The 17,222-nt window shown below is 52.1% G+C and overlaps 1 protein-coding gene across 1 annotated transcript in view; it reads left to right on the top strand.

Annotated features, from left to right (window-relative positions):
• The window catches only part of sema5bb (sema domain, seven thrombospondin repeats (type 1 and type 1-like), transmembrane domain (TM) and short cytoplasmic domain, (semaphorin) 5Bb), a 33,993-nt gene extending 17,363 nt beyond the window's left edge, over nucleotides 1-16,630 (top strand). The window contains 23 exon segments of the mRNA XM_047031212.1: nucleotides 2,204-2,266; nucleotides 2,369-2,467; nucleotides 2,782-2,995; nucleotides 3,361-3,646; nucleotides 4,535-4,670; nucleotides 4,834-5,041; nucleotides 5,153-5,360; nucleotides 8,622-8,739; nucleotides 8,842-9,023; nucleotides 9,599-9,742; nucleotides 9,845-9,992; nucleotides 10,173-10,398; nucleotides 10,871-10,929; nucleotides 10,931-10,984; nucleotides 10,986-11,018; nucleotides 11,020-11,092; nucleotides 11,225-11,277; nucleotides 11,279-11,326; nucleotides 11,328-11,397; nucleotides 12,158-12,304; nucleotides 12,471-12,509; nucleotides 13,031-13,236; nucleotides 14,173-16,630. Coding sequence (XP_046887168.1) covers nucleotides 2,204-2,266; nucleotides 2,369-2,467; nucleotides 2,782-2,995; nucleotides 3,361-3,646; nucleotides 4,535-4,670; nucleotides 4,834-5,041; nucleotides 5,153-5,360; nucleotides 8,622-8,739; nucleotides 8,842-9,023; nucleotides 9,599-9,742; nucleotides 9,845-9,992; nucleotides 10,173-10,398; nucleotides 10,871-10,929; nucleotides 10,931-10,984; nucleotides 10,986-11,018; nucleotides 11,020-11,092; nucleotides 11,225-11,277; nucleotides 11,279-11,326; nucleotides 11,328-11,397; nucleotides 12,158-12,304; nucleotides 12,471-12,509; nucleotides 13,031-13,236; nucleotides 14,173-14,331 — 2,973 coding nt within the window. The 3' untranslated portion in view covers nucleotides 14,332-16,630.
• The last annotated feature ends 592 nt before the right edge of the window (nucleotides 16,631-17,222 follow it).

The raw sequence follows: 17,222 nt of genomic DNA, 5'->3' as shown, positions 1-17,222 counted from the left end.
AAACAAAGTTTGGGTTTGCAAGAGCTGATTGGCGTTTGCCTGGAGAAACATCACACATGGACGGGATTTAGCCAACTTAACCTGGCTCTCCTCGGCTCCCTCTAACCCCTAGCCGTCTTCTCTTCTTCTCTCTATCTTTCCTCTAACATCAGCCCTCAGCACTCATTCCCTGACCTCAAACACATGTTCACCAGTTTGATGTCTGTAATGGATTTTTAATGCACTCTCATTGGCCCTCTGGGTCTTAAAAAAAAAAAAGGTGCAGAATTTTTGATGCTTTTAAATGAAAGGTCATGATGTACTTTTTGACAGAACTTCAACTACAGTATATGTCACTGTGTATAGCGCCTAAGAACGCCACATGATGTACTTTTACAGATCTATAATAAATGTGATCATTCAACTCTAGAACATGTCAAAAATGTCGAAGACGTCAAAAATGTCAGCATCATTCCCCTGGGAGATCCACTTTGTGCTCCACTTTATCACTATGTATTTCTGACATCAGACAATTGACATCAAACAATTTTTCCTTGTCTTCCTTGAGGGTTTAGGTTGGTTGAGGGGCAGTTCTATGGGCGCATGTGAAGCCCTCTGTGACATGCTTGCGTGTAAAAAGGGCTATACAAACAAATTTGATTTGATTTGATTTGATTTGATTTGACAACAACATCTGCAGACCCAAATCTCCAAGTCTCTCCCTCCCCTTGCCGGGACCTTGAGAATGCAACCCTGAGAATGACCTAGTTATTGAGCTGGGGTCATTGGATCCATGCTAGATTGACTCTGTTCTATAGAACACTGCTCAGTCCATCATCCAATAGAAAGGCAAGGAGAGAGAGGGAGATAGGGAGAGAGAGAGGAAGAGAGAGAGGGAGGAGGTGTGGTTCTTGATGTGCAACCAGGATTTTGGAGTAGCATGTTTCTATTCAACTCAAGGCTCTCTGACCGATTCAGAACATTGATCTGGATATGGTGGGGGTGAGAGGGGAATCAGGTGTGGAATGTGATCTGCAGCTTTGTTCTGGTGACTAGCAACACATTTTGGCGGGTGTTACTTGCGGTCCTATCAGACCCAAGGAATTGTGGAAGAAAAGACACCTTAATCACACAAAAAAGGCCAAAAAAGGGCACAATGCTATTATGCAAACCAGGTTTTCAGTTTGTTCACTCATTCTGTCTTTGTGCTGACCTGTCTGAAAGGGAGCTGCGTTGTCAAGGGTGACCAAGGGGAAGGCGTGAGTGGGAGTGAGGGTGGGCGCTGACTCTCAGGGGAGTTTGAATGAGAAGGAGAAGGCACAGTGAAACACACTCCACACCAACGGTGCACTTGGTACCAAAAGAATGGGGTTGTGAAAAGAGTTTAGCATCTTGATATATATTCAGTCATGTCAGATTTGATTTTTTTCCAATTCAATTGATACTCATTACAAAGTTGGCATTAACCGCCAGTATTTTTTTTATGTGGGAAATTAGTCAAATAATATTGCTTTTATTGTGGAACTTTCAGAAATGCAGACTTTTTATTCAGTTTATAGTCCCGTTGTTTTAAAATCCCTCAAAGGATTTGATGTTCTGCCGACAACATAAATTCTGACAGTTTTTTTCTCCCTTTTATAAAAAATTGCAGTTATGATGTCAGTCAACCAAAACTCCAACTTTGTTACTCACCATTTATTTTAATGGTGGATCACTTAGTCCCTGAAAGGCTGTAAACGTCAGAGGTTGCTGACAGGACAACACTAGGTACATAGAAACTGCGTCCGAGTCTGCCTCTTTGGTGCAGACTCTACTGCAGTATCCATAGGTATTAGTTCCAAGTGAGTGAGCTGAAAGGATCAGCTGTGCTGTCATTTGTTAATGGGGCCAGGGGAAGGTTGCAGCAATGCTGACAAATAATACAAGAAACTGTGATTACATTCATATGCAAATGACGTTGTTCCAAGTGAACTGTTTTTGTTTGAACAGGGTAATTCTCTGACCCTTAAGCCTAGCCCTCAGAGCTATAGTCTGTCTCTCTGTTGTGTAGAAGTAAACAAGTCAATGCAGACTCTCACCATGTGTCTAAGACGAGAATGATCCAGCCTTTTTTAGAGGCTGTCTCGTTCACACTCATCTGATGAAGCTGGATCCACTTCATCGCGGCGACAGCGGCTTTACATCTCCCAGCTGCCTTACGTCTCCGTTCATCTTTGTGTCTCAGGCGACGGAATGGCGTCCCGACGAAGACACCAGGCGTTCGTGTCAGAGTAAAGGGAAAGCTGAGGTAAGGACCGCCGCCGTGTCCCCCGTGTATGCTCCCGGTGTGGGAGTAGCCATCTGGGGCCGCTAGCGGCCGTGTTGTTGACCTCCTGGATCCCGTCCGCAGGATGAGTGTCAGAACTACATCCGGGTGCTGCTCGTCAGTGGAAGGAGACTGTTCACCTGTGGAACCAACGCCTTCACGCCCGTCTGCACCACCCGACAGGTAGGGGCTGGGCTGGGTGGACGATGGGGTTAGGGAGGGTGGATGATGGGGAGGGAGAGGGTGGAGGATGGGGTTGGGGCCTGTGGGTATTGGGCTGGTTGGGGGTTGGAGTTTGGGCTGGTCGGGGGTGTGGGGTTGGTAAGGATTGAGCTAGGTGGGTGTTGGGGTTTGGGTGGTTTGGGGTGTGAGGTGGGTAGGGGGGGTGGGACTGTTGAGGTTACATGCAGGAGGAAGGTAGACAACATCCCAAGAAAGCCCATTTCCCTTCTTTACTGAAACCTTCTCTCTCCATCTACCTGCTCTCTGTCCTTCAGATCGGCAACATCAGCAGGGTGGTAGACACAGTCAACGGGGTGGCACGGTGTCCCTACGACCCACGCCACAACTCCACAGCCATGGTGACGGACAAAGGCGAGCTGTACGCTGCCACTGTCATCGACTTCTCCGGTCGAGACCCTGTCATCTACCGTAGCCTTGGCAACATGCCTCCTCTACGCACCGCCCAGTACAACTCTAAATGGCTGAACGGTAAATAAAGCAATCTCCCCGACAACAGGCAACAACTGTTGGGTCGGATGATTATGGTCATGACGTAAAATGATGTAGTACTAATGGGTTCCACTTTTAACCCGATAACGTCATTGCTAATGGTCTACAGGACTCTTGAGTGCGGAATGTACTTACAAAACATACATAGACATTTGAAAAGATTCTTTCTTTATCAGCATTATTAGGTATACCTTATGTCTAACATACACTATTTCTTCTTCACCTCATCTTCAACCTCCTCCTCCTCTCCCAACTCCTCCTCTTTCTCCTCCCCTCCTCTTCCTCCATCTCCTCCTCCTCCTCTTCCTCCTCCTCCCCCTCCACTTGCTCTGCCCCGGGCCCAGAGCCTCACTTTGTCTCAGTCTACGAGGTGGGTCTGTTCACCTACTTCTTCCTGAGGGAGAACGCCGTGGAGCACGACTGCGGCAGGACGGTGTTCTCGCGGGTGGCGCGCGTCTGCAAGAACGACGTGGGCGGCCGCTTCCTCCTGGAGGACACGTGGACCACCTTCATGAAGGCCCGGCTCAACTGCTCGCGCTCCGGGGAGATCCCCTTCTACTACGACGAGCTGCAGAGCACCTTCTACCTGCCCGAGCAGGACCTCATCTACGGCATCTTCACCACCAACGTGTGAGTTGTGGCACATGCACACACACGCTCACTCATACCCACACACACACGCACAGTTCCAAACACACACGCACGCAATCTCTCACACAAACACATACGCTCCCAGCTGCAAAACAGCTGTTTTCATGCAGCACCCATGTGTGACTGTCAAAAGCAGCTACATATATCATATTTACAGCAAGCTATAAGCAATCCAATCCACTAGAGCCACAGTTGGACTGCTAGCCCTTCCACTCTCCTCCCTACACTGCCCTCACCTTCCATCCCTTTATTTACACACCGGTCGACCAACAGGCCACGGGGCTAGGCGCTTTCATGGATACTGTGAAACGTATTACGGAGGAAGTACAAGCTGGCGAAGCAATCCTCTTGTGTCATTTCAAGCTGTCTGCCCAAATGTTGAGAGGGGGGGGGGGAGGGGGAGGGGGAGGGGGAGGAAGTGAGAATCGGCTTGTCTGCCGGCCCTGTGTCTGTGCCCTTGGAGGAGCGATGGAGCAGAACAGTACCTCAGGGAAGAGCCAGTCTTCTGGGACGGGGTAGGCCTGGAGGACAACCCGGATGTTTCCGTGGGACTGCCAAACACTTAAGGTGTAGCGGCCCGCTGCACACGGGTGATTGCAAAACCTGTCCAGCCCTAATCAGTCTTTGTGGGCGTGTGTCTGCGTGCGTGCGCGTGTCAAGTCACGGAAGTGGTTATAATACACTTATAAGAAGGCTAAGAAACCGGAATCTCCCAGGGAAATGCTGAAAGCCCTTAGCTCTTAGCGTTATCATGAGGCTCTGTGAAAGAAAATAATTAGGACGTCACAACAGACTTGATGGTTTGTTTCCATGGAAGTACATGAAAGGGGTTTATTTTTATATGAGTCTTCCTCTCTATCCTCCCAGCAACAGTATCTCTGCCTCGGCCGTGTGTGCCTACAACCTCAGCTCCATCACCCAGGCCTTCAACGGACCCTTCCGCTACCAGGAGAACCCTCGCACCAGCTGGCTGTCCACCCCCAACCCCATCCCCAACTTCCAGGTAGGTTCCCTCACACCCATTTCAGTAAAGCTAGCAGAGCGTTTACAGAGAAACTGCTCGTGTTAGAAACCCTCTCCTCCTGTCTCTCTTGCTTCTCTGTGTTATTCTCTCTGCCTCTGTCTCTCTCTCTCTCTCACTCTGTGTGTGTGTGCCTGTGTGTCAGTGTGGGACTCTGGAGGAGCATGGTCCAGGGGAGAACCTGACGGAGCGCAGCCTGCAGGACGCCCAGCGCCTTTTCCTCATGAACGACGTGGTCCAGCCCGTCTCCGTGGACCCTCTGCTCACCCAGGACAACATCCGCTTCTCCAAGCTGGTGGTGGACATCGTCCAGGGCCAGGACACCCTGTACCACGTCATGTACATTGGCACCGGTCAGTCACCGGGGGGTGGGGGAGGTTGGGGACGACAGAGCAGAGGAGAAAAGGAGGAAAATGTACAAACACAACGTACAAAGACACTTGATTTTTTCTCTGTCCAATTAGAATACGGAACGATCCTGAAGGCCCTCTCCACATCCAATAAGAGCCTGCGGGGGTGTTACCTGGAGGAAATGAGGCTCCTGCCTGAGGGTGTGAGCGAGCCAATCAAGAGCCTGCAAATCCTGCACAGCGATAGGTCCTTATTTGTGGGGCTGAATGACAGGGTGTTGAAGATCCCACTGGAGAGGTGCTCCAGTTACAAGACTGAACGGTAAGACTCCTCCCCCTACACCGCTTCACCAACTCCTATATTGTTTCTCTAAACTCTCCCTAAACCTGTATTAATACATACTTAAAGCTCACTCTACGCCTGTCCTAAGTCTTGCATCATGCTACTTCCCTTTCGGGGCTAGGTGGTTGAATCCAGCTTGGAGTATTTGTACCTGGTAGGGAACAAACTAGCAGTGAACCATCGTAGCCCTACAGGGTCCGTACAGTCAAACATAAGACGCTGCTACGACACTTCAAACAGCAGAGAGCTGCACCGCTGTCGAAGACGAGCACCCCTTCTTACGCGCTCCTGTTCCCGGACGCCCTCCCCCCCCCCCCCCCTGCGTGCGAGCAGCCAATCCAGCGGAGCCAAACCGTAATTACATTTGACCTCCCGGACGGCGCGCGCTCCCGCTCTCGCTCCTGTCGGAGCGCCGCTCGCCCTTCTCTTCGGTCCGCTCTCTCCGAGAGCCGGAGGAGGGGAGCGCGTCTCTCCGCTTCTCTGATGAGTGGTGGCGTTGTGACGGCTGGCGCATTGCAGCACCGTCCGCCTCGTCTTTCTGTCGTCCATCACTCCCACCTGGCAGGCCCCCGGAACAGAGGAGAGGAAACGCAACGTCTCGTCAACGGCCGGGAGGGAAAGGAGAGGGAGGTAGACCGAGGGGGGAGGGGGTGTCGGGGTTGTTTTGGAGAGTGGAGGATCGGTTGGAGTGCTGTCTGTGATGAAATGTGTCTTTGCTCGTGACAGGACGGGTTCTGTGACGGCCTGTTTCACGTTGATGGATGTGTTGTCCACGGGACTCCACCTCTGGCGGTCTCCGACAGGAACTTTCAACACAGGAAGTTCAACACCCGCCTCAAGAGCTACGTAGTGAGGCCCTCACAAACCTGTAAAAGGCTCCTGTGTGCCTCTAGGTTTTTGTTCTCTGTAATTACACGCTGTGTGTGTGTGTCTGGCATTTGTACCTCCGCAGCCAGACTCTGACGTAGTCCAACTTAGATTTATGAACTGCAAGTTTGTGTCTAATGGTTTGAGAGAAACACCCCTCCAGAACTAATAATCCCAGTAATGAATCTATCAGAGCCAGGTGACTGTTGCCTGAGTCTCATCCTGTACCGCATGGCATAAGAAATGCAACAAGGGAGCGAGGCCCAGCAGGACCAGTGTGGTAACCATCCAGAATAATCCCATAATCCACGGTAGTTACCAGCCAAGTCCGTCAATTTGTGTACCCCTCTAGTGGCTCAAAGAGCGCTTTGTTTCTTTCTGTGGTTAAATTCACTACGGAGTAGGATTAGGAAGTGGATGGGGGGGGGGGGAGGTAGGAGGGTGGCGGGCAGGGTTGGAGGGGTGGGAGTGGAGGGGTGGGGGAGTACTTCCCCCATCCCCCAAAAGGAAGGGGCTTTTATTGGGGTGTTTGTGGCCTCCAGCCTCCCCCCCCCAGCCCTTATCCTGGTATTTATGGGTGTGTGTCTCCAGCCGGCCAGCGTGGTGCTGTGTAACACAGTGGGTAGGCGTCCCCTTCCCTGCTGCCTGAGCTGATATTAACCCTGATTATCAGGGACTGATCGCTGGGGGTATTTATTGCTGGCCTGTGCATTGGCCTTCCCTACTTACGCAGAATACTAATCAGTACCGTCCTGGTCCTCAGTCCATTTGTATTCCTGTCTTCACGTTGCAAACACTGCTGATAAGACCACAGATAGAGGAAGGACTGTGGTGGAAGACAGAGACGGTGAAACAGCCCGGCCACCTATCTCCCAGTGATCACGGGGAGGACGCACTGGAACAGGCCCTGTAGCAGGTGCCGCCGGGACACACAGATTACACTTAATAACGCTCTCGTAGGAAGTCCTGTCTTTTTCAAGGTGTCTGTTCTCAGATGAGTGTTTTATAGAGAGATGCTCTTCTGGTCTCTCTCTCCCCCCTTCCCTCGCGCTATCTCTCTCTATCTCTTTCTCACACACACACAGACCAGTGTGAGAGATTTGCAAGTCTGTGCTACACGAGTTATTGGGAATGACTGGCTGGGCCCAGTATTGTATTCTCTCTAGATGTCATTATCAACTCTCAGCCTGAAAATCCAGGCACGGCCAACTCCCTCTGGTTCACACACCAACAATGCTGTAGGGGAGTTTCGTCCCCGAAATTGCTTGGCAAACTACAAAAGATACGCTGTTTAGATTCTGCAGGTGTCCATGGACCGTTTGTCTCTGTTGTGTGTTGGGGAGTTATTTTTTACCTTGCGTACTGCTTGCTATCATCTTCTCCCAGACCCTGAGCAAGATAGATATATTGATTGTCTGCTTGCTATTGTGCAGCTTTGAGATTTTCCAATCCCACCTCAACTCTCTTCTCTCTCTCCCCCTCCCTCCCTCCCTCCCTCTTATATTCTCTCTGATGCGTGTCCCCTGACTCAGAGTTGAGTGTGTTCAGCAGCCCTCAGCTCCTCTGTGATAGGCTGTTTCCACAGTGGGGGTAGCTCAGCGGGGGGGGGGGGGGGGGGGGGGGGGGGGGGGGGGGGGTGATTGACAGGCTGGGGGCCGTGCGTCATGTTCTCCCCACAGCCCAGCAGCGGGATGGTGCTGCTGGGAGACAGCGCTCAGAAAAGATCCTTTCACCCCCCCCCCACCCCACCCCCCCTCCCCTCCAAGCCCCCCACCAAGCCCTTAAACCCTTGACTCACGTGGATCTGACAGGGAGCGGCTTGTGTTTTCCATCTCCCTCCACCTCCTCTCCCCCCAGCCTCCCACTCATGCCCCGTGTTCCAGTCTTCCACAGCCCCCTCATCCTGCATCTGGCTAACCTGTGTCCTTGGCCCTGGCCTTCGACAAACAAACAAGAGTTCAGCCACAGAGAGGAGCCCTGTCACCGGCCGTGCGGGAGAGTGGGGCTGCCCTGACCTGGGCCTGCTTTCCGTTCACCCAGCATTCCTGGAACCTCACCACTGGGGGGGGGGGGGGGGTTCCCTCACGTATGACAGCTTCCTCTCATTCAGAAGGGCAGCGTTTCATGACTTTGCAATTAGCTGGGGGGGTTTTCTAGACCTTTCGAAACATTTCGCTGTTGACGGACCGTAGCACTAGGCTGACAGGAGTGCCTACTGTTTTTGGTGTTGACACTTCTTAACCAAATACAAATAGGCCTACATACAGTCGTACTATAAGTCCTGTGAACATGTTGTGATACAAGTAGTTCAACAGCTGAGGTTTTTCCATGGGGGCCCTAGCTGACTGCTGTCTCTGTGCTGGGGTCCTGTAGGCTCTGCCTGGAGGCCCGAGACCCCTACTGTGGCTGGGACCGCAAGCAGAGGCGCTGCACCACCATCGAGGACAGCTCCAACATGAGCCAGTGGAGCCAGAACATCACTGAGTGTCCAGTGAGTAACACACACGTACGCACGCACACACGCTAGGCCACGTTTGTAGGTTGAAAGATCGAAGAAATTGCACTCCGTTTCATTTCTCACCTTTCCCCGCAGGTGCGAAATCTGACCCAGGATGGTGCCTTTGGTCCCTGGGCCCCATGGCAACCGTGTAACCACGACGACGGGGAGGGCACCAGCAGATGCGTGTGTCGCTCTCGGGCATGTGACAGCCCCCTGCCCCAGTGTGGGGGCGTGGCCTGTAAAGGCCCTACCATGCAGGTCGCCAACTGCTCCAGGTGACCCAAAACAGACATGGTAGCACCTCAACCAGCTAGCTCCTTCAGTACGATTGGTCCAGACCATTCTAGACACTGACGCATCCTGAAATGATTGGACGCTGTATTCTGTCATTAGTCCAAAGTACAATGATCCACAGCACCGAGATACTTTAGGCATAACATCTTTCCTGGTTTACACAGCCTGTTAGGGAGATTGCCGAGGTCTTCACTGATGACTGTCTGCATCCTTATTCACCTCCCTGCTCTCAGGACGGGAACAAGCACCCAGATTGAATTGTCTCACAGGATGCGCCAAATTGAATTGGAGGGAGAGCTCCTGATTAAAGCACTTGGAATAATGGAGTGAGGTTTTATGCTGCCGTGCGCAGAGGAGAAGGAGGCGGGGGGGGAGTTCAGGGTCTGTCTTTGCCTGTGTACCTACAGTGTAGGTACCACTTCTGACGTCGTGTTTCAGCAGTTCTGAAGCCCTCTCTCTCTCTCTTTCTCTCTCTCTCTCTCTCTTTCTCTCTCTCTCTCTCTCTCCCTCTCTCTCTCTCTCCCTCTCTCCCTCTGTGTCTTCTTCACCCCCTCAGGAACGGTGGCTGGACCCCCTGGTCGTCCTGGGGCCAGTGCAGCACCAGCTGTGGTATCGGGTTTGAGGTGCGGCAGCGCTCCTGCGACAACCCGTCGCCGCGTCACGGGGGCCGGGTGTGTGTGGGACAGGGCCGAGAGGAGAGGTGAGCCCTCAGGAGGAACGCAACCCCCTCATTGTTCACTCAAGCTCTCTATCCGTTTTTTTTTTCATCTTTAAACTTACAAATGTGTGTGTGTGTCTCCAGGTTGTGTAATGAGAAGATTCAGTGCCCCCAGCTGGTTATGTGGTCAACCTGGGGGTCCTGGACCAAGTGCAGTGCTGATTGTGGAGGGGGGGTCCATTCCAGGGTCCGCACCTGTGAGAAGGGGACCAGCTGCCCTGGCTGCTCCCTGGTACAGCACGCACACACACCTTAACACACAACCCCTAGCCACTGTCACCACTGCTGACAGCCGGACTATTTGACCGACAGTCAACGATATTCGATAATGCTCCCTGACATCCCTCAATCCTTTCTTTCCTTTCCTCTGCTCAACCTCCACCGGCTATCTCCTCTCTCCACACCTCCCCAGGAATACAAGACCTGTAACCTGGAGGCGTGTCCAGAGGTGCGCAGGAACACGCCGTGGACACCGTGGATGCCGGTGAACGTGAGCCAGGAGGGAGCCCGCCAGGAGCAGAGGAGCCGCTACAGCTGCCGGGCCCAGCTGCCCGACCCCCACCAGCTGCAGCTGGGCAAGCGCAAGGTGGAGACCCGGCTCTGCCCCAACGACGGCACGGCCGGCTGCCAGACGGACCGTGAGTCGCACGCACGCTACAGGCATGCACATGCAGAGAGCAGGCTGCATCTGATGCAGATGTCAGATGGAAGTCGGGAGGAGGTTACTAGAGGCGGGTGGGGGTTGGGTGGGGGTTGGGTGGGGGTTGGGTGGGGGGTTGGTTTGTAAGGGTAGGAGAGTGTAAACCGTCTGGCTGCTTGTTGTCACGCCATGTTCCACACATGCAGCGGTCCCCCTCTGCTGGGCCTTCGTGTCTGGCCTAGCAGCAGCTCAGCCACGCGGCCCTGATGAAATATTTGTGCTGCCCTGATTCGAAGACATGCAGAAATGGCTTTTCCAATGAATTATTTACTTCAGTGTTTTTCTTCCTTCAAAGGGAAACTCATTCTTCATCTTTGTCAATCTGTACCCCACAAAGGACTGTGGCTAATGAAGAGATGAGGGTCTGTGACCTCTTTGTGTGTGTGTTTGTGTATGTGTGCGCACCACAGCTCTGGTTGAAGACTTGGTGAAGACTGGCCGACCTTTGACCCTACCTCAGGGGCATCAGGTGGTTGCCGTGGGAGACATGGTCCACCTGCTCCAAGGAATGTGCCAAGGGCTTCCCGCACCCGCAAGCGCACCTGTGCCACCCCGGCTGGAAGCAGCGCCCCCTGGTGCTTGCGCAGGCTCCCCTGTGGAGTACCAGGACTGCAACGTCCAGCTCTGCCCAGGTACTGCACTCGCAGACACTACAAGTCCCAGAAGCACTGCATTCACACTATAAGCCCCAGATCTGACCCTCTGGGAATGTATGTGCTGTTTTCTTATGCCTACATTGTGTGCATGTGTGTGTGTTGGTTCAGTGAGGGGAGCGTGGTCGTGCTGGTCATCCTGGTCTCAGTGCTCCACCACCTGTGGGGGGGGGGCACTATCAGCGCACGCGTACCTGCAGTAACCCCGCCCCACGCCAACGACGGCGACATCTGCATCGGCCTGCACACTGAGGAGGCCTTGTGCAACACACACACATGTGAAGGTACCACACACACACCACGCCTGTGAAGGTTGACATAGCCTAATCTGAATGTTCTGCTCATCACAGAGCAAAAATAACAGTAATGCGCCTTTCCTCTCTCTGTCTTACCAACCCCCTCTTTCCCGCCCTCCTCCTCCTCTCTCCTCCTCCTCTCTCCTCCTCCCTCCCCTCTCCCCCTCCCCTCTCTCCTCCTCTGCCCTCCTCCCCCGCTCTCCTCCTCCTCTCTCCTCCTCCCCTGTCCTCTTCCTCTCTCCTCCTCCTCCTCTCTCCTCCTCCTCCTCCCCTCTCCTCCTCCCCTCTCCTCCTCCTCTCTCCTCCTCCCCTCTCCTCCTCCCCTCTCTTCCTCCGCCCTCCTCCTCCGCTCTCCTCCTCCGCTGACCTCCTCCTCTCTCCTCCTCCTCTCTCCTCCTCCTCTCTCCTCCTCTGCTCTCCTCCTCCGCTGACCTCCTCCTCTCTCCTCCTCCCCTCTCCTCCTCCACCCTCCTCCTCTCTCCTCCTCCCCTCTCCTCCTCCTCTCTCCTCCTCCTCTCTCCTCCTCCGCCCTCCTCCTCCGCTCTCTTCCTCCGCTCTCCTCCTCCGCTCTCCTCCTCCGCTGACCTCCTCCTCTCTCCTCCTCCTCTCTCCTCCTCCGCCCTCCTCCTCCGCTCTCTTCCTCCGCTCTCCTCCTCCGCTCTCCTCCTCCGCTGACCTCCTCCTCTCTCCTCCTCCTCTCTCCTCCTCCTCTCTCCTCCTCCCCTCTCCTCCTCCCCTCTCCTGGCAGGCTGGACTGGTTGGTCTGACTGGGGGGAGTGTGATGAGGAAGGGCTCCAGCATCGAGCCCAGGACTGCGGCTATGCGGAGGCCGATGCCAGGCTGTGCCAGGGCAACGCCACCGAGCAGCGGCCGTGCCAGCCTCGCGAAGCGCCAGGTCAGCCTCTGACACCAGCCACTCAGGGGGGCGCGGCGCTGCCTAGACGACGCCAGCGCGCCCGTCTCTTGTGAGAGGTTGTCGCTAGACGTGATTTGATTTAGTGTGATAGTGCTCTCTTCATCTCTTTCTTTCTCTCTTTCTCTCTCGCTCATTCACTCCCCAGTCATTCTGCCTGGACCGGATAAGGACAAGCAATGTGGAGGTGAGTAAACAAAGACCCCTGTTCTTTCCCACACACACACATATATACCACCACCCCACATAGACACGGATCCTCCACCCCAACCTCACACTCACGCATGCGCCCACACACGTACTCGGAAATTGAATCTGCTTTTAGAGGCGCCTTGGTTTCACGCCCTGACACTCCCATTGCACCACAGCTGAATCAACGCCAGGCCGATTAAACGCGGGCGCTGTCACTTCTTAATGTCCTTACCCCATCATGGTTCACAGCCTTCTCGATAAGCACTTCGCACCCCCATGACAAATACATTATATTCGTGGTGGTTGAAAGAAGTTGGAGAGCGTGTACACATCCGTAACTAAAAGAGGATAAGTTTGTGGTCTGTTTGTATCTCTCTCTCTCTCTCTCTCTCTCTCTCTCTCTCTCTCTCTCTCTCTCTCTCTCTCTCTCTGTCTCTCTCTCTCTCTCTCTCTGTCTCTGTCTCTGTTTCTCACTTTCTCACTCTTACGCTCACTCTCATCTCTCTGTTCCTCCAGCCTTCTCTGTCATCCACCTGGTGGGTGTGGGTGTGGCCAGTTTCTTCACGGCGGTCCTGCTGTCCGCCATGGTGTATGCCTACTGTCAGAGACTCCACAAGCCCTCCCAGGAGTCGGCCGTCATCCACCCCAGCACGCCCAACCACCTCAGCTACAAGGACAACACCACGCCAAAGAACGAGAAGTACACCCCCATGGAGTTCAAGGTGGGTGAACCCTGCCCCCCCCCCAGCCCCTCCACCCCCCCACCCCACCCTCTCTCCAATACCTAACTGTGTTTACTGCAGGCTCGGGGTCAAAAATACAAATGGAACCATAATTCCAATCTCTGTACACGATTAATCCTGCCAGGGACAATGGAACCAATTGGCTATTCCCAAATAAGCAAACCCCACCTACGTGACACACAACACAAACCCAAGACAAAGAGAAGTTTGCTGCCCAGACCTAGATCATCAGTATGATGTATTGAATGAACGCCTCCTGTGAGTTGACATATTTTAAGAGGGCGTCTCTGCCTGTCTCTGCTTTTATTAATGTCCTCCATTAGCCTGTTTAACCTGCAGGAGGCGGGTCACATCTCCCACAGCTGCTCCTTATTAATGGTATCTCTGAGCCAATTAGCTCACGCCACTGCCATCCCCTCCCCCATCCCCCTCTCCCCTCCCCCCTGGTTTTCCTCATGTCCTTCCTGCCTCACCTACTCGAGAGTCTCTCGCCATGGTTACCATCGACCGCTCACCCCTGCGTGGTGTCCAACCCCGTCTCTGAGCTCATCAGTTTGTCTGGGTGCGATTGATCAGACTGTGTGTGTGCAGGGCGCCGCAGGCTGCCAGGGAAGGTGTGGAGACAGAGCCAACAGGGATGGGCGTCACTGGACAGGGGGGTAAAGCTGGGGAAGGAGAAGGAGAGAGCGGAGGGGAGGGGAGACTGTTAAAGACGACAGTCTGTGATTTGTTCTGTCACAGTCAAGCAAACCATCTTCAAGGTCACATAATACATGAAGGAGGCCATTTGTGGATGACTAAAACCAGACAGCCTTTCAGATGATACAGTAGGTGTTGTGTAAGTGTACTTGTCTGAACCAGCTATCAAACTCCCTAAAATCTCTTGTGTTATTCCCCTTTTTTTCCCCCTTACAGACACTGAACAAGAACAATCTTCTCCCAGATGAGACTTGTCACTTCTTCAACTCGCCACTCCCCTCCAGTAATGTTTACACCACTACCTACTACCCCACGCCCCTGGGCAAATACGACTTCCACCCCGACTCCCCCTGCAGGAACTACATGCACAGCTGAGACTCCACCCAGTCTGGTGCCCCAGCCATCACCAGCCCCTCTCTGGCCACCCCTGTGGACAGCCAGCTGAAGGCCTGGGGGTGTATGAGCGAGTTTTGGAGGGTCTGGCCCAGCAGAGATCCAGGACTCTGGAAAACCTTCAACACCAACCCTCTTCTTCTGCACAGGCACACACACACACACACACACACACACACGCACACACACACACCCTCCTCAAGGACCTGAATCGCTCACACTCCAACCATTATGAGAGGGATTCTCAACACCAGTCTCACTTTTCTTGTTTGTTTTTGTTTTATTATAATGACTGTGCCATTTCATGACTGTGATTTTCTATTCCACGAGAACAAACTGTACAGTTCTTGGTCCAATCACAGTGCCAGTCCAAGAATCATGCGGTGCTAAAAGCACCACAGTGATCCGTGGTTGGTTCCACAGGCTACATCCGTGATTCAGGAGGAATGGGAGCATGCTGTGGCCAGTTTCTAAATCTGAATTACAGATTTAAACTTTAAAAAAACATACTGATCCGAACGTTGGATGTCAAGTTTCGGGGTGAAAACTTTGTTTTTAAACAGTCAGTCAGAACTCAGTCAGCATATTTCAGAGCACCATGTCCAGCAGTTTTGTCAAGTTCAAACACTGTTTTCCCTTGCTTTTATTTTGAAACGCTGCATGGGTTTTGCCCTCCGTATAGGATTCCTCAGCCTGATAACGTGGGTCGGGTATTGATTTCATTTGAGCTGCTCAAGAACTCACATTGGCCCCTATATGGGTTTGAATCCCTTAACTACCTGCAGCAGGGGATGAGAATGAAGAGTGCATGGAAGAGGAGAATGGGGGTCTATCATGGAGAAAAAAAAGTGTTCCATCATCCAAGAGAAGTGGGACATAACCCCTCTGCAGGTGATTGGATGCTTACAGTCTAGCATGCATCCTGATAGGCTGACACAATCTCTGGGTCCGCCTCACTGAGGCCCGACAACCTGTCAGTGGCCACTTCTTTATAATCAAAGGGAAGTGTGGTTGTTGATTTGTTATGTATACGTTTACCCAGGACTGTGTGCATGTACCTGTCAAAGCCTGGAAGAAGTTCGATAGATGATGAGAAGGTCACCAGTACTTAATGTTAATCCTGGATCTCACTTTCTGCTCCCCTGTGACCCCTTATTATATTTCACAGTCTGTAAAATGTTGAAATACACTTAACTGTATTTGATCTTTTTTTTCAACAGCTTTCAGGTATTCAAATGTAGGCGTGCATGTGTGTGTGAGAGAGAGAGAGATATGGAGAGAGATATGGAGAGAGATATGGAGAGAAAGAGAAAGCGGAGGGGGGGAGAGAATTAAATGAGAGGATTATCCCCAATCTCCCATAGATGTATTCGCACTGTTGTTGGGCTACAAGCCAAATGCAAGCTAAATGGTACAATGAAACTATACTAACTGATGCTGAACCTTAACATGTGCAGGCTGTCAAAATCTTCACGCTTCATTTTTGATTAATGTGTTTCGTGTTCGTGAACTGTTCAAACCAAGACTTATTTGTTCAAAGGTGTTATTCTATGAACGAGTCCAATCTCATGTTTGTATGCTGTAAAGTGATTATTGTATAGCTTTCTTAAAAGTTGTAAAAAGAAGCCTCCATTTTGTAAAAATCAGACCAAGACCGAGACGTAGGTGGTTTTGGTACTTGTGTGTGTTGTGTTGATGCAGTGGAGGTCTGTGTTCCTGGCCTGTGGTGTAGCAGAACCCAGTCATGTAGTATACAAAGTAGCCCCACACGTTAAGCTATGATGTGTCTGTCTCTGTCCCACACTTCTCTCGGAGGGTTTGATGGTGTGGGTGCGTCTTAGCAGATCAAACATGCATCCTTTTCTGTGAAACTGTATTGATCGATGGGGGCAAAAGACGGATTGAAAATGGAAGATCTCGGTCTTCAGTGTCGAACACTCTCACCATGCTGGATGGTTGTGTTTGGACGGCCTGGTTGTTGCATGTTGGTTCATACCCGACAGGGGGTTCACCACCTATCTATGCAATCCAAGTGGTGCCCGACTACAGTAACATGTGACCCTATCCCCAAGATTGACAGAGCTGTGAACAAAAAAAGGTAAATCAGACCCCTTCCCCCCTCCCCTCCACCCCCCCCCCTCCCTCCACTCCCCCGGCCGTCGAATCCATGACTTTGACTGAATACTGCCTTTTAGACACTGTGAATTTTTTGTATGCTCTATTTTTGTATATTGTACATTGTCAAAGAAACAAAAGAAATAAAAAAGGAACTGGTGCCAAACATGCACGACTCGCTGCGCTGACACCTTACTGCTGCTCCTCCAAGCCTCCGTGAGCAGCCTTGTGTTCTTACAGGAAGGTGCAGAGGGAAGTGCAGAACAGTGAGCTTCTGTCTCCTTGTCAGCCCCAGCCTGTATTCCCTGCCTGGTCTTGTCCAGCCATCTCGATGGTTGTTGGTTATCACTGCTGGGACACACACCGTTGATCCTCCAATCCTCCGTCCTGTGAGATCTCCAATCTGCTTTTTACCCAGGCGGCCTTGCGTGAGCTCATGCTTGATTTGTGTCTTTTGGCTGTAAAGTGCTCTTCACGCCACACCACAGACTGTTAGCAAGAGAGGCATCCCATCAGCCAGCCAGAGCAAAAGGTTGGAGTCACACGTGTGTGTGTGTGTGTGTTTGTTTGTATAAGGAAACACTTGAGGGAGCTCATCTCCATTTACATATTTAGGAATACCAAATCCCATCACTACATATTAACATGTTAACATTGCTCCAATATGAACTGGATGTACAGAAATCTTGAATTACAGTAAAAAAAAACATGTATTCTAAAAGATAGGAATGATTACTAAAGCAGTTAACTTTCAGATA

The sequence above is a fragment of the Hypomesus transpacificus genome, chromosome 12, assembly GCF_021917145.1.
Source record: "Hypomesus transpacificus isolate Combined female chromosome 12, fHypTra1, whole genome shotgun sequence".
NCBI lineage: Eukaryota > Metazoa > Chordata > Actinopteri > Osmeriformes > Osmeridae > Hypomesus > Hypomesus transpacificus.
This window is presented reverse-complemented; position numbering and strand designations above follow the sequence as displayed.